The sequence below is a fragment of the Schistocerca nitens genome, chromosome 3 (assembly GCF_023898315.1).
Source record: "Schistocerca nitens isolate TAMUIC-IGC-003100 chromosome 3, iqSchNite1.1, whole genome shotgun sequence".
Lineage (NCBI taxonomy): Eukaryota > Metazoa > Arthropoda > Insecta > Orthoptera > Acrididae > Schistocerca > Schistocerca nitens.
The window spans coordinates 680,957,487-680,975,083 of record NC_064616.1 but is presented as its reverse complement, the minus strand read 5'-3'; the positions used below and the strand labels follow the sequence as shown (position 1 = coordinate 680,975,083).

Here is a 17,597-nt window from a genome sequence, read left to right as displayed (position 1 = left end):
ACTGTTAGTATGCTTTATTTGATTACATTATTTTACATTTTTCAAGTTGTTTGTGGGAATATGTAGTTTACATAGTTTCCAGAAAATGGATCTCACCTTGTGAGTTTTGCAAGGAAACAAAAGTTGCTGCATTGACTCAAATTGTCCTGTGGAGGCTTAGGAACAATTTTCAGGTTTCAAGCTGATGATTTATCTGAGGACCTTATTTGCCATTGGTTGGCTTGTTTGTGTTGGAGACTGCAGCCATTAAAAGCATGACCTAGTGGAATCACAAGGTTTTGCTTATAGGAATAACACAGATTCTGCAGGTTGTCTAAGAGTTGCCAATGATATTGCCCACGTACATGTAGTGCATATAAATTTGATAGACTTGACAAAGCTATTACCTGCAGCAAGAAGTTAAGAACAATTATAAGAACATTAAAAATCATATTGTATTAAATAAAAAGTGTAATGTAAAATAATCCCATTAGTTTATAATTGATAGTGTATAGCTAAATGCCGACAATATGTTAATGTGGTGGTAAGCACTTGTTTGTGAACAGTTTGTAGGTAATGATACTACTAATCTGCCAAGCTGATATTTGGCAGGTGACTGCTGTTTGTCATTAAGGCATAAGAAATGAGAGAGTAAAATGTAAGAAATAATACCCTATGGCAGATTTAAACTGCAAGCATGACTTGACCAGTCTGATAAAAGTTTGATGTAGTTGCTACTTTTATGTGAACTCTGTGGGAAAAACTATTAGTTGTGAACACTGGTGCTGGAGTTACTTCCATTATATATTGTATTTTCAGTTGCTACTAGTGTACAAGGTAGACACAGTGGGGCCTTCGCAACTCTTGAACTACTTTAATTGGCTAATGGAATAACTCAAAAACATTTTCCACCTAATTGAATACATTGTTGTGTGTCATTGTGTTTACTGTTTTCTAATGGCTCTTGAGTAAATTTTTTGTATTAGTTTAAAATTGATGGGATGGCATTGTATTCTTCACACAAGTTGAAATAAAACAATTTTCAAAACATAACTTATAGTTGTAAATTATCTCACGCTGATCATCCTTCAGCCTTTGCCCTTGCACTGTTATTTTCCTTATCACTATAACTTTAATGCCATGTTAATGACAATTGTTGCCCGTTCCTGGTAGCTGAGTGGTCAGCGTGACAGAATGTCAGTCCTAAGGGCCTGGGTTTGATTCCCAGCTGCGTCAGAGATTTTCTCCACTCAGGGACTGGGTGTTGTGTTGTCCTAATCATCATTATTTCATCCCCATCGACATGCAAGTCGCTGAAGTGGCGTCAAATCAAAAGACTTGCACCCGGTGTGCGGTCTACCCGACGAGAGGCCCTAGTCACATGACATTTGTTCAATGACAGTTGTTAATATTTAATTTAAAGATGTAAATTTTTGCAGCTTACATTCAGCTGTTGTTGGTTACCTGATATAATAAGTCAAGTGGTACATTATATACCACCTCTCATAGTGATTCATCTGCTTCAGCAGCTGACTATATTATTACTGATAGTCATTGGTGAAATAACTGGTGTGAATACATTACTCAAAATTTTTAATTTATCACTCTAAACTGACTGTATCTTCAGAGATAGTGGCATCAAGGAAATCTGTACTATCTAGAATATTTACTTCTCTACTTTGTTATAAATTCAAAACTCCTTATAATGCTGTGTGGGTACTTGTAGCTGTGTAAATCAAAAATATTTAAGGTCACTGTAAAAGAATAATGACTTACACAGTGTGCATAAATGCTAAAGTGACTGTGATGCATTGGTCATTCGTATAAAAAAAATACTTTTGTAAAAAAATTTCAACAGAACACTATCTGAAATTGTGTGCATTGTTGTAAGTTATTTTATTTTGTACCTATGTTGATGAAGCAGTAGATATTCCTCTGATCATCTTGACTGTGTTGAAGGTATAGAATAGAATACCAACATACTGATACCTGTTGCTGTTAACTTTGCTTGATCCGAAATAATGGACACTTCTTCTGCTCTACATATATAAATCATTATTACAACATATACCTTATAGTGTTGTGTGTAAGGGTGTAATAATTTGTGTGCTCTCTCAACATTTTGAATTTTTTTTTCAGGGTGCACTTTCTTTTCCTGGATCATTGTTCCTTTCTGGAGACATACACCCAAAAGCTATTGAACGAACCAAATTAAATATCAATGAGTTGACAGCAAAACATGTGTCGAACATAGATGTTTTCAATTGGGATGCTCAAAAATTACCCTTGAAAGACTCATGTATAGACCTTTGTGTAACAGATTTGGTAAGTTTGAGAGTGAAAATTCTTTTACATGAGAATGCATCAACATATTTAAAATTTAGGACTTTATGATTCAGCCAATTCTGTTTCTTCAGTTGGTGTGGTGTATCACGAATTAATATCTCATATGTATTGGAAAATGTTTTACAACATTGTGTTCATAACATCTAAAATACAAATGTAGTTGGTAACACCACACAGACTTGCTTATATGAAAAAGAATATTTTTTCTTACAACAGGTGTATCTGACTTTGGAAACCACTACTGCAAACACATTGTGTAAACCCAAATCCCTACTCCGCTGCGGCACCCCGTCTCTGGGCCCCCGCAACCATCGCTAAATCTAAGACATGCAAACAAACAGACGTAGATGAGATGCCAGCGACGAAGTGTCCGGCTCCTAGCCAGCTTACTTCAGAGTGTTCCGCTACCAGAGATGACATGGAGCTGGGTGAGGAGACTGTAGTCACCAACTTCAATACCTCCAACAGCTTTGCACCGATTTCATCCCCAGAAGTGGTTGAAATTGTGGTGAAGAGGGATCAGACCTCCACATCAGGGTCCCAGCCACATCAGAAGAGAGAAAATATACCCCCATCATTTCCGCAATCCAAAATGGCACCATGAAAATTATCAAAGAAATTGTGCAGATGTTAAAAGGTGGCCTCAACACCTCATGTAGGGGCACAACGGTAAAATTTCAGGCCTGCACACCTTCCAATTATAGGACAATAAAAGAATATTTCCAGAGGAACAACATTCCCCGTCAAACCTACCCAACAATAGAATGTGACTCATTCAAGGCAGTGATTAAAGGACTTCTGCATGTTTAAAGTCATAGAGGTCATGCAAGAAACACGCACCTCTGACCTGGCAAACCAGGTGAAGTTCATAAAAAGTGCGCATCCTTCAAAACCATACTAACCCTGACCAGAAGAACTGCGAACTTTACATGATAAAACACATGCTGCATAGCAACATAACCATTGAAAAATATTGGCCACCAGTGTCAGCAGCTCTTCAAATAGCGCCGAGAACTGCAACCGCCCTCTGAAGTGCGTCAAATGCACCAGCCCCCACCTGACTAAAAAGTGTACCAGGAAACGGGACACACTGGCAAAATGCACTCTCGGTGGCAACAGTCATCCAGCAAACTACAGCCGCCGCAATACTAGACTGAAACTGATGCCGACTGTCCCTCGCAGTTGTCCCCACGAAGTGCTACTGCAGCTGCGACAACAGCCATGAGCTCTGCTTCCGCAGCCACAGCCACAGGTACAAACTCTGCTGTTGTCAAAAGCCACATACTGAATGTGCCAAGGCCTGAATCCTACCCTGTGCTTCCCCCACCACACGCCCTGGCCACTGCACCACCCACCATCTCAGCCCTCCCCACCCCAGTGCACGGAGACTGCTGCCACACAGCCACAATCTTCCCCCAGCACTCAACCAGGTACGTTTCTCGGCAAGCTGAATGAGCTGCACCAACTGTTTTTTGGATTCAGTCTTATTGACCTGTTTAACACTTTTAAGTACGTCTTGGCAAAGCTCCAGGCTGTGTCAGATGCCCTATCAAAATTTATGATTATTGCCAAAGGAACAGCTACAGTGATGACATGTGTTGATGGATCACCCTAGGTCCAGAAGAATAAAAATAGCAACCTGGAATGCTGACGGCAGTAAAACTAAAAAACTGTTTTGGAAGATCGATGTTATACATCTGACGGAAACACACCTGAAGCCAGACGACCGATTCACTGTCAGTAATTACGCCATCCACTGGTATGACTGTGTGGACCACCCAGGCTGCGGGACAGCAGTATTGGTTAAGGGCAGGAGGTGCTTCCGCCCCTTGGAACTCAAATTATTGAGACTGCTGGTGTAGAAATCAAAATTGGCCAAACCATTGGGAAAATTATTTCGCCCCTCCCCCCCCCCCCCCCCCCAACTTCATGTATAACAGCACAGGAACTTAAGGTACTGCTTAGGGCTGGCAATCGTGTATTGGTGGGAGGGGACCTAAATTCAAAACATGGAGCCTGGGGCTGCCGTGCCGAGAATGCAAGTGGCAGGACTTCGCAGGGGTTTGTCAAAGGGCACGCCACTGTTAGTGTCATCACCCCAGATGAGTCCACGCACATTCCTGGCAGCATGGACAGAAATTCTGATATCTTAGGTATTTTTGTCATGAAAAACTTGTATCTTGATGTGTCAGCCACAGTGCAGTACGAGCTGGACTCTGACCACAGTCCTGTCATGCTGGATCTCACCAGTGTCGAAGACGATGCCAGGAGGATGGCAAACACACATGTAATTACAAACTGGGACACATATACCTACTTGGTGGGAGAGCACATGGAGGAAATTCTCCCACTTCAGACAGGAGGAGACGTGGACGAAGCCATTGAGAAATTCACTGGCATCCTCCATGCCTGTGCTTGTGCAACTAGCATCAGGATAACTACCGATCCTGATCCCAGGAACCTGCCCTCTGATATCTGGGACCTCATAGTTGCCAAACGCAGGAGGCATAGACTGTGGCAGTGCTATCGCGACCCAGCCGACCACCGCCTGTTGTGGAGTCTAGAGGACCAGGTGAGACAAAGACTACAAGAGCACAGAAGCCGCTGCTGGGAGGAGAAACTAAGATCGCCGAAGCAGACATTACCAGACGCAAAATCTGGAAAACAAGCCTGCAGCAGAAAGCTCCCACCGGAGAAAACAGGCCACTCCACAGTGAGAATGGTCTTGCATATGACGAGCATGAAAAGGTGGAAATAATGGAAAAATCATTGCAGTCACAATTCTGAAGACATGTCATCCACGATGACGAGAGCTATAGGCAGGAGAGAACAGTTATCGGACAGGTAATTCAGATAAGAAATATGCACCCAACAACAGAATTCATGCCCTTATTGAACCAACAATCTGCGCACTCATCAAGTGTCAGGGAAACCACAAAGCCCCTGGCCCCAATTGAGTCCGCACCCCACTCCTAAAACACCTTCTTCCTTCTGCCATATCCTACCTAGCAAGTGTTTATAACACCTGCCTGAAACTCACATTCTTCCCCTCAGTGTGGAAAACTGCGAAGGTCATCACCCTACCCAAACCTAATAAAAACCTGCTCCTTCCCAAAAGCTATAGGCCCATTTCTCTCCTAACTGGCCTGAGTAAAATCCTAGAACTGATAATCCTTTCACCCCTCCATCAATTCCTGACTGAAAACAATATCCTATGCCTGAACAGTTTTCATTCCATGCTGAGCATTCCACTATTCGACAATCCTTTTGCATGGTAGAACACATTTGTCTGTCAAAGGCAAGGAGACAAGCAACAGGAGCAATGTTCCTGGACATAGAAAAAGCATTTGATCACGTCTGTCACAATGGCCTAATCTACAAGCTAGATATGGTACCCACTTCACATAACCTGGATCATTGAGTCCTTCCTTACAGGACGTCAGTTTTTTGCAAGGAAGGGAGACAAGTCCAGCCAGACATGGCAGATTGTGGCAGGAGTCCCTCAAGGATTGGTTTTAGGTCCCATTCTTTACACCACATATACAAAAGAAATCTCTAGGCAGATCGGTGGAGAGATTGCTCTCTATACAGATGGCACCACCATATGCAGAAGCAGTCGTAGCCTCCTCCTTATACACTGTTGCCTCCAACAACATTTCAATAAAGTAACACAGTGGTAACTGCTGGAAAATAAAGATCAATCCCACCAAGTGCCAGGTGACCTATTTCACCCCTAAAATCAACCTCCCTGACTATCAACTCACCATTTACAGCAGAGACTTGGTCTCGAGAAATTAAGTTATTTACCTGGGCTTTGAAATAAACTGGCACCTAAAATGGAAGAGGCACCTCACCACCGCAGCAAACAAAGGCTGCGCACTCTTCTGTAGGTTATATCCCATGCTGAAAGGTGATGGGTTAACCATCCAGTGCAAGCTTCTCCTCTGGTGCCAGCTTATACTTCCGGTCATCTTGTATGGCTCGGAGGTATGGTCTATGGTGTCAGATGCAGCACTAACCCAACTGCAATGTTTCCAGAACAAAGTTGTCCATGTGATGTCAGGCACCAGCAGATACATTGTCAATTCACAAAATTCTATGACATAACACAAACTTCGCCCCACTTTCTCATTCAAAATTATGGACACGAACCACCAGAATCTTCTCACAAACACCTAAAATTAACCCTTACATGCCACTTTACGAACCAATAACACATACATAAAACACCAGACAGAAACTTGCACACTGAAAACAGGCACACAACCCTAATCCCTCATCATCACGAAAACCCCCTAGTGCATTCTGAAGTCAAACGGGCACAGCCATGTGGTACTTCATACACAACAAAAATAACCATAGCTTCATCAACAGGTGTAGGTGAAGGCAGTTCCACTAATTTTGTATTGTATTTATATTTCATGTGATTAGTGTTGGTAATACATTAGTTTCTGTTCCTCTTGTGACATGTTATTTGGATATGGCTTTAGCCTAGTATTCATGGAATCTCTTAAGGTATAATGTGCTTCAATGATCAAATGATATAGTGTCAAGAGACTGTGACTGCCTTGAACACTGCAGCCATATGAACACGTACATCGTAGAATCTTGTGCATACTCACACATATGCCGTGGGCTGCCATTGAATATTGCTGGAATAATGTCAATTTTGCTAGTGTCAGAAACATTTCTGTGTTCGCAGCTGCATCTCGTAAATGAATGTATTCTTCTGAATGCAATGATGTTTGATTTAAGCAAATGAGAAACAAACATTCGGATTCAGTTTTTTCATACATGTCTACCATGTATTGATGAAATAGTTGACATTGCAGAATATGATTTGTTCCATTCTGTGGTGTCATTATGCAGTATGAATAATAACTCAGCACTGATACTTTTTTAAATTGAGTTCTTCACCTATAAGAATAAAGAAAAATAAGGAGAAGAAAAATGTAAATTACACTTATGAATGTTTTTAAGTTAAAGAGAAAATATTATTTTCATTTGATAAAATTAAATAAAGGTATATGTAATTACCTGTAATTGGGTTAGTTTGCATAAAATTGAAGTGTTATCCACCCTAACCCTCCCAAAAAATGTTGAGATTTATAGTGCATTGTGTGATCAATGTGTTTCAGCAACACGTTGAATTGTATCGCTTGAGAAGTATATCATGCGTATCATATTCTTCGTCAATTATGACAGTCGCAACTTCATTGATGGTAGGTGCATTGTAGCATCCAACATGCTGTCCAAGTGGTGTTTTGTCCACTCATATGTGAATTGTGTAATTATCCACCTGTAAGTTGTCAGTTGAAGTTTTGAATAATTGTATCAGTGCATTATGGAAGAACACGATGCAACACGGTGAGATATTTGTCTTTTTTAATTTTGAAAGTAGGCATGTACTGATCTTGGAAAACTTTGTCAGCTCCAAAAGATGTCATTTGAAACACTGAATGATATTTGCAAATGTTCTCCTAAAAGTGTTTAGAATCAGGTGAGTCACCTGAAAGCAATGATGATAATGGGTCAGGTGGTGGATGCAATGTTGGCAATTTAATTTCGCCATTCGTGCAGCACATTCCTAGTGTTCCATTTCTGAACTTAAGTGAGCCACAGCGCCCACACACCTTATCCATTTTGTCAATATTTACATTGGGATAATAACTGTAATCATGGTAACATTAAACTGAAACACAGCAAGATTCAAATCAACAAGTACTGTTCATTGAGATTGAGTAGCTCGTGAATGTTCTCTTTAAATTCTGACTGCATGTTAGTCTTCTGATTATGATGCTTGTGATTGGGTAGCACATAAATATTCTCATTAGATTGTTGCAACATGTCAATCTTCTGACTGTGGTGCACATGAATAAATGATTCGTAAATGGTATGCTTCATTTCTTTCTGCATCATGGGCTTATATACTTTGGGCACTCAATTTTTTTCAGTTCTCCTGGAAGCCTATTCAAAATGAAACTAGCTGAATATTGCAGACTTTTCTGTACAATGCTTAAGGAAGTGTTATCTAAGTGTGTGTCATTTTTCCATCCATTGTCCACTGAAGGGATTTTGCTATTCCTTCTGAAAATGTCACTCTCGTCAACATTATCCAGTGATGGAATATATTTACAGGAACAGCAGAGTTAGAATTCAGAGACACCTGAACAACAGTCTACACAGAGTTCACAAACTACTGCTGCAGATCATTTTGATTCCTGTTTCTGTACTAAGAATATTCTTGGTGAGTGCACAGAGTTGCTCCAAAATATAACACCATATATGATGCTAAAGAAAAGCAGTGGAGCCAGAATATAACCTGTGGCTCTGCACATTTTACATGACTCCAGTCAGATTCAAACCCCTTCCTATTTGTGGTCACTGGAGGTCAACGTTCTACTTCCTACTTTCCAGATATGAATTAAACCACTCTTGAGCATTTTCCCCTAATTGCGTAACACTCCAACTTATGCAGGGGTATTACGTGGTCCATGCAATCAAATACTTTTGTTAAATAAAATAGCTGCTGTCCTCAATCTATTGTCTATCCTTGACAATGCCTCATACACACAATAATAATTAGCATTTTCTGCAGGTACTCCCTTTCTAAAACCAAACGGAGAGTCTGACACCAAATTATGTGCACTGAGATGTGCTACTATTCTCTTATACATTGCTGTTTCAAAAACTTCTGAGAGCACAAGTAGTAAAGAAATTGACTGGTAATTTTCTACGTTACCACACCTGAAAGATTCATTGCATGTGTGACTAATGACATACAAAACTAATGTATGTTGCACTGGTTTTCATAATTCTACCTGAAATTCCCTCATACCCATACTCTTTAATGATGTTATAAATGGTTCAGTTCCCTCTTTGCTTGTTTACTGTAGCTTCATGTGACATTAGTTGTTTCAAAACACCAGCTTTCAAGAGTTCTACGTATTTACCTTTACCAGTAAAATTTTGATTTATCTTGCCTACTATTGACAAGATGTGATTATTAAATATTTTGCATAATTATGGTGGATCACCAACAGTTTTGGGAGGACGATGGTGCAAACCCATGTCCCGCCATCCAGTCGCTTAAGGCAAATGCTAGGATGATTCCTTTGCAATGGCACGACCAATTTCCTTCTCTGTCCTTCCCTAATCTGAGCTTGTTCTCCGTCTCTAATGGCCTCATTGTCAGTGGACATTAATCACTAATCTCCTCCTCCTGCTGCTAACAGTTTCACTCTCACACAAGAGAGGTGCAATGTGTTGATCGGCCATTTTGTGCCCTCATACCTCTCTTACAACTGACCACATAGTTTTAATTTTGTTCTGAGAGCTTCCTGTTCTCAGGTGTGATGCATTGCTTTAGCCTGTCTGATAACATTCCTCTGCACTTTGCAGCATCATCTGTTGTAAAATTCTGTTACTGTCTGTAATTGCTCTTCACAGTATGATACAGTTGCTGTTTCCTCCTGCCTAACATTCTAATGCCCCTAGTTATCCACATTGGTTGCATATTAATGCTGTGTATGTGCCTGCACTTTCTTAATAGGCTATAGCTATTAAAGAAAGTGATAAAGGTTTGAAGAAATGTATTATATTTGTCATTCAAGTCAACTATATAGTAGACTTCCTACTAGGTTATCCCTTTTGCTACTTTGGGATATGATTCTGCCTTGATTCCTTTCAGTAATATTTTCTGTGAATCATGGTCTGACAGCCCGTTACTAATTTTTCTCACAGTATGCCCATCAACTAGAGAACAGTCTATGAATATATTTTCTGTCTATGCTGCTGTTTTACTAAACTCTAGTTGGAAAGTCATTCTCTAAGGGACTTTAAAATTATTCGTAGGATAGGCACAAAATTTTTGAGAAAATTTTTATTCAGTAACTTTTTCTACTGATTAAAAATTCTATCAGACTAGTTTGTAAATTTCCACTTCTTCCAGTATGTCAGAATCAGAATTCATTGTCTCATGACATACATATGTAAGCCATTGATTTAAAGGCTAGGATGCTCGGCTGTATACAGGGTGTCCCATCTCTCTTGACCATCTTAAATAACTGTTTGTCCAGATGCCAATTACAAAATGTTTCAAGCAACTGTTATTTAGCCATCAGGGGGACATGAATCAGCATGATTGCCTTCATTGTAGCTTTGTTTTTTACAAAGATATGAACAGCATTACGACTTTTTTAAATGGCACCCTTTATTTTTTATTAAATAATTCATTTCCTTTCCTAAAGGCCTATTCAAAAATGTATCACAGTGTACCATTCACTGAATCACGATGTTACTAATTACATAACACAACTTTAACATTGACGCTCCCAGTGCTTAGTGCAGGTACTCAGGGTAATGGAACACATCCACGTGCTGATGTTGACAGACGACAAATGTAAACATAAGCAGAATGCACACCCGTCATTCCGTCAACCATCGTCAGTTCAAGAGTTGTGTGAGTAGAATCTACACCAACAAAGAGAAAGTAGAAATGCTACTCATCTATGGGGAATGTAAGTTAGCAGAACAGTAATTGCAGTACTGTTCTTATGTAGGGTACATTTAGTACAGCAGGCATACAGTAAAGGCTGTTCTTCCTACAGACTGCATCGACATACCATTTCTTTTATTGTTGTTGTTGAAGGTGGGCAAAATGCTACGCAGGCAGTGGAACTGTACAGAGAGCGATATCGTGACAAGAACCCATCTTCCCGATGGATATTTTCTCGTCTTGTTGCGACAATTCAGGAAATGGGAAGTTTGAACCCATGACAATGGAATCGTCTTAGCACTCGCACAGACGAAGCTGCTGAAGTTAGTGTTCTCACTTCCATTGCTATGAATCCACATGTGAGCACATGGCAGCTTGAACACGAGATTGGCTTTTCTGAAACCAGTGTACATCTTATTCTTACACGTCACCGGTTCCATCCATACCATGTACACCTACATCAAGAATTGCATGGGAATGATTTCCAGAATCGTGTACAGTTCTGTCAGTGGGCACAGTAGCAAATCCTCTCCAACCCGAACTTCTCCTCCAATGTTCTATTTACCAATGAATGTTCCCTCTCAAACAAAGGACAGGTAAATACGAGGAACATGCTTTATTGGTCCAGCAACAACCCGCGATGGCTTAGACAGGTGGAACATCAGCGTCAGTGGAGAGTTAACGTCTGATGTGGGATGCTTGGTACTGCCATTATTGGCCCTTATTTCATCAATGGTAGTCTAAACGCCACAGCGTATGCCAACTTCCTCACACAAATTATTCCTCCTCTTCTGGGTGAAGTGCCGCTAAGAACATAATGCTTATGTGCTATCAGCATGATGGATGTCAAGCACATAATGCCTTGCGTGCACGTCATGTTCTGAACCGAAGGTATCCTGCCAGATGGATTGGTCGAGGAGGAACAGTTACTTGGCCTGCTAGGTCTTCTGATTTAGATCCTCTGGACTTTTTTCTTTGGGGATGCATTAAAGACGTTGTCTATCGTGATATTCCAACAACTCCAGAGGACATGCAGGAATGTATCGTGCTTGCTTGTAATTCTCCTCAGCAGGCAACACTGGAAGCAGTAAAATAATTCTTTCATTCAACAAGTGCACCAGTGTATCAGTGTCCGGGGTCACCACTTTGAGCACCTTTGAATGTTCTACTCCTGGGCAATGGTACAGGAGAGTCAAAGTCAATTTTGTCTTATGTTTTTACTTGGTTTTCATTTGTTTTCTGACAACTCCAGCAAGTGGACGAATCTTTGATCCTGGGCTCAAAGTCAATGTTGTGTTATGTAATTAATAACATTGTGTTTCAGTGAATGGTACACTGTGATACATTTTTGAATAGGTCTTTAGGAGAGGAAATGAATTACTGAATAAAAAATACAGGGTGTCATTTAAAAAAGCCATACTGCTGTTCATATCTTTTTAAAAAAACAAAGCTACAACAAAGGCAATCATGCTGATTGATGACCCCTTGATGGCTAAAGACCATTTGCTTGAAACATTTTGTAGTTTGCATTTGAACAAACAGTTATTTAGGTGTCAAGATAAATGGGACACCCTGTATATAACATACCAGAGAGAGACACAGTGAGTCAATCAAAAACAATCCTAATTTACAAAAATCATTCCACATTTGCTTCATTACTCTACAAAGAAATCTTCATCATTATTTAGAAATTCCATGAGAGGATAACAACATTTTTGGACTAGTGTGGTGCATAATTTTATCTTTAATAAACCTAGTTCCATAATGTGAGTTTTTCATTTTTAATTTATTATAAATTTTCATAGCCATGTATTGAGAAATCTGAGAGTAGAATTTTAATCTATGAGATGGCACCATGAAATTTTCTTCGTTTCTGGTGTCATACATATGTTGAAAATGGTTTACTATAAATAATTCTGGATTGGTAGAGACAAAGACAAACAGTTCATACATGAACATATGTGGAATAGTTAGAATTTTTAGACCCTGAATAAGAGTCAACATGACTCTCTGGGTTTAATATTACACTTATTTCTTATAATAGTTTATTGAATTAATAATAATCTATTTACATTACTTGTATGCCCCCAAGGGATTATTCCATATCATACAACAGCTTCGAAACAGTTGTGGAAAACAACTTTCCTAATGTCAGTGTCACTTGCATAAGACAGTAATGTCATTGCAAATGCAAGACTGTTTAGTTTGTTTGCCAAGTAGCTTATATGCAAAGACCAGGATGATTTTTTTTTCTTTTTTTCTTTTTTTTTTTTTTTTTCTAAAAATGTCCCCAGGAAATTGACGAATTCTGCATCCTTAAGTTCCTGATTTTTATGTGTAAGTTGGAAATCACTTGGTTCTGAACGTTTAGTTTTGAACTGTGTAAGGTCAGTTTCTTTCATGTTAAGTTTTAATCCATTTGCATCAAATCAGTGTTCTAAATTATTTAGGGTGTCAATGACTCTTTGAGGAATTTGTTCTGTGGTCTCAAATGAGCTGCTGAGTGGAATGTTGTATTTAGAGGTAAATCAGAATTGGGCTTAAGATGGATGCTTGTGGGATTCCCTGTGAAATAATTTTCCTTTCCGAGAAACAATTTTTTGTACCTGGAGTTACAACTACCCTTTGCTTTGTATCTGTTAAATATAATTTGAACCATTTAAAGGCACTATCATTTATTCTGTACCTTTACAATTTATGTTACAGTAGAGAGTGGTTTATATTGTAAAAAAAAAACTTCATAAGATCACAGAAAATTCTTGTGACATTTTGCGATTTGCCCAGAGATAAACAAATTTTCTCAGTAAATTTGTTGATGGCACATATTGTACTGTTCCTTTTCTGGAAGCCAAAGTGATTTAATTTGATGCTATTAGATTTTGCCATGAAATGTTGGATCCGGATTGCAACAAATTTTTCTGATATTTTTGAAAATGTGGGGAGAAGGCTTACTGATTGGTAGTTTCCTGCATCTTCCCTTTGTTTGTTGAGTAATGGCTTTACTACTACATAAACTTGTCTGTTATCCTGATTGAAACCAAAGAGTTGGATATTATCTAGATCTTATTTCAATACATTTATAAAAAAAAACTCATTGAAGTATTCTGGTGTTTCTGAAGTATTTACAATGGATTTGACAACTGTTTTAATTTTGGAAATTTGTGGACTGCCAACTATTACACCTAGTCCAGATTTTACAACTGACCATACACCCTAAAGGATGACAGCCATAAACAGTTGCAGGATAAAAACTGTTTATGGCTGTCATCCTTTATCGTGAAGAATTTCAACAGTTGCTGTTGCAGCAATGTTTAAAATCTTGACCATACACCCTTTGATCTTTTTGTATGATTCCAAATGAATTTTTTGTGTGCCATTTGGTTTGCTGCCTTTGCCACCCTTCAAAATACAGTTTATATCTTTTTGCGTGGTTTAAAACTCTACATTCTTATCACTTTACAGTTGATTATGTAACTGTCTTTTTCTGGCATGTGACACCTTTGTACCAGCAGTTATCCATTTCAGTTTAATTGTCATATTTTTATGGCAGACTGTGGGAGGAAATATTTCAGTAAAATTTCTCAAGAAACCTGCCATAATTTTTAGAACTTGTAGTACAATGATCCACTGGCAGTTTACTTCTTTAAGCCTAAAGTAAAACAAGTCTGTATTTTCCTACTGAAGCATTGTTTGATGCCCATTTTTATAATGGCTGTTTCATTTCTTTTTGGTAGCTCCAAAAACAGTGCAGAACAATCAAAAATACCTAAATCAATGCAGAATTTTTTGTGTGATCAAATGAATAATATGTCAGAATGTTATCTATTCAATTTGCAGTTTGTTTACTCTGTCTTGTGAATTCGGTGAAGTTTAGCTTGAAACAAAATGCTTGAATAAGATCAATAAATTCCATTGATTCATCGGATTCCTTTATTACATTTATGTTAAAATCAACAGCTATAGTAATCCTTTTCTTCTGCTCTTCTTTGCTTTTCTATTTCTGTAAGAGACACCTTACTTAAACAGAAATACTTTTGTTACTTCTTTTCCTGGGATTCTGTATCTCAAAATTATTACGATATTTTGTCCATCTAATTCTGTACAGCCACTTTCAAATATGTCATCATTTAGAAAATTAAAGTCATCTCTTACCTTATATGTTAAAGAATTTTTAATTAGTATGGAGGAACTTCCATGAATTTTATTACTTTTACAAAAGGTACCATCTATAACGTAGTTCTCTAATTTTTAAGGATTGTTCGTTTTGGCAAAGACTGATATATTTCTCCCTCCTGCCAAGAAAATTTGTAGATTGTCAAATTTTTCTTCTCTGCCAGTCCTACGTTTTGTATGTAAGCCATTTATGTTTAAATGCATCAAAAATGATTTTTTTAAATAAAATGCATTTTAATTATCAGCTGTTTATTTGTCCCATTAGTCGTCCACTGGCTTTAGTTATTAAACATCATCCAGGATTTACAGTACCAACAGATTAGGTAAAAGCACCGCATATTGCTTTGAAGCTGAACAGTATCGAAATTATTCAGTGACATTGTACAAATATCTGACATAATTTGTCTTAGAATACTGACAGTCATATCTGATGTCAAATAGACAGACATCACAGGAAAAACAAGACAAACAATTACTCTAATCAGTTTAACTAATCTGTTGTACCCTGCATGCTGGATGGTGGTTAATAACCAAAACCAGTAAATGACTAATGGGAAAAATAAACAGCTGATTGTTAAAATATGTTTTATAAAATACCTTACAGCTGTTGAACCTCACCTTAAGGACAGCAACAAAAATGAACTTCTACTGTTACCTATTGTTTTAAGAATGGGTTTCCTTGATGTATTTTTACATTTTGTTCCTTTAGGTAGCCTGTAACCTCCATCATTCACATTTAGATTCCCTTGTTATTTATAATTTTGCACATATAACTAAATATCTTGCTGAATTTTGCTGACCATAACCTGTTTAAATGTAGGCCATCCTGTGCTAAGCAGTGTGTGGTTATAAACGTACTTGGCTCTCTACAAATATTGTTCCTATGCTATTACACTGTTCTCTGATGCTGCTGATTATTTTGCCTATGTATTTGTTGCTCACTAATCTTTTATAGAGAATGCCACTCTTGATGCTGGAAATACATTTCTCATTGTTGTGATCATATTTCTTGTTTCGTTGATGACATCATTTTCACCATAGCTTCGAAGGAATTTATCCCCACATGGATAAAAACTTCTTTTTGATTTGCATTACAGTTTACACTTTCTGTTAGTCTGTTTTTCGCTTCAAGAACATTCTTCAAATGCTTATTTAATTATGAGTACTTATCCTTGGGTCAGTTGTGCAGCTTGGAGCTACAACATTTTTAAGCATTGAATCTCTGATTATTAGAAATTCATTTTTGACTCTTTGTCCAACACTGTGTGTACTGTTTTTGTATTTTATGTTGGTCCACTTATATGTGTCTGTTAGTTTTCTACGCTGATTGTTATTTGCAATTTTGTCATTCACGCCAGACTGTCACATTATTGAAGTCTGTTTTATCATGTGCATGAGTGTTTGTGGTTATGTTTTGTCACTTTGTTGGTATTTTCATCAGCTCTTAACTTTTTTTTCATTTTTGAGTCTTGTGTCTTCTTCTTTCAAAAAATTTATTTTGTCTTTAAGAACTTCAGTGTCTCTCTTCAACAACTTGATAATTTTGTTGTTAGAGCTCACTGTGTTTATCAACTACACACATTCACCATGTCCACATACGTGGCACAGTCAAGGAAACTCATGATTTAAAAATTTTTAACTTGACTTTGCGCACTTCTCATGAAACCAGAAGTTACTCTTCACACATAATACACCTATTAACACCAATTTTTCACGTATTTTGCATGCTGAACCACTATATGTAAGGTTTTTTGTGGAGATTGAGGTGTCACTGCACTGACGTGTCAGTGCCATCTTGGCTGTGCATTATTTATTTCGTCCAAAACCTGTTTTGAGTCGTCAGGGCTTTGCGTTTTGACCTGCTGGTTTGTTCTCCAGGGCTTGCATTGAGCTGGTGGCTGTAGCAACTCCATCAAAACGAGGAATCAGTATATTATGTTTGCTCTTAGTCTCTTTCTTTGCCCTTGTTAAACCCAGTTGATTATAAGATCTCTGTTTCTTGTCTCAATAGAGTCCTCTAAGATACAGTCCCAGTAATGTCAGTTTTAGCCAGGTCTCTGATTCAGTTGTACTCCATGTCATGTATTTCCTAAATGCAGTATACAATAGCTGAACACCTACAGACCTAGGGAATCTTAAATCATCATAAGTTTTGACATTGTCTCCCTCATTACTGGAGTCCCTTGCAAGAGCTTTAGAGCTTAGTGTTAAAGATTGGACTGAGAGAGCACTAACCTTTACAAGTATGTGCTAATCTCCACATGATCTTCTTTCTAAAGGGGTATAATATGAGTAGATGGAAGGGATGGTAGTCAGCAGCCCACTCTGACTGGTGCTGGGGTAACTTGCATAAGGAAAACTTTGAAGATGTAAGAGCGAAAACTTGCTCCATGGAATCAACCAGCATGTTCCTGTATGTTAACAATACTTTCATTACATGGCCACATGGAAGAGATGAACTGAATAGATTCCTCACTCAACTCAATTCCAATCACCTGAACATAAAAATGATGGACGAATGGAAGCTTGCTCTAAACGTAGGAAAGTGTAGGCTAGTGCAGATGAGTAGAAAAAAGAACCCTCTACTGTTCAATACAGTATT

General features: G+C 38.4%; 1 protein-coding gene across 3 annotated transcripts in view; it reads left to right on the top strand.

Moving 5' to 3' along the window:
- Positions 1-17,597, top strand: part of LOC126248638 (tRNA (guanine(6)-N2)-methyltransferase THUMP3-like) — a 136,813-nt gene that overhangs the window by 78,914 nt on the left and 40,302 nt on the right. For all 3 annotated transcript variants that reach the window (XM_049949820.1, XM_049949821.1, XM_049949819.1), the window contains one exon: positions 2,119-2,304. In XM_049949820.1, the coding sequence (XP_049805777.1) occupies positions 2,119-2,304 (186 nt within the window). The remainder of the gene's footprint in view (positions 1-2,118; positions 2,305-17,597) is intronic.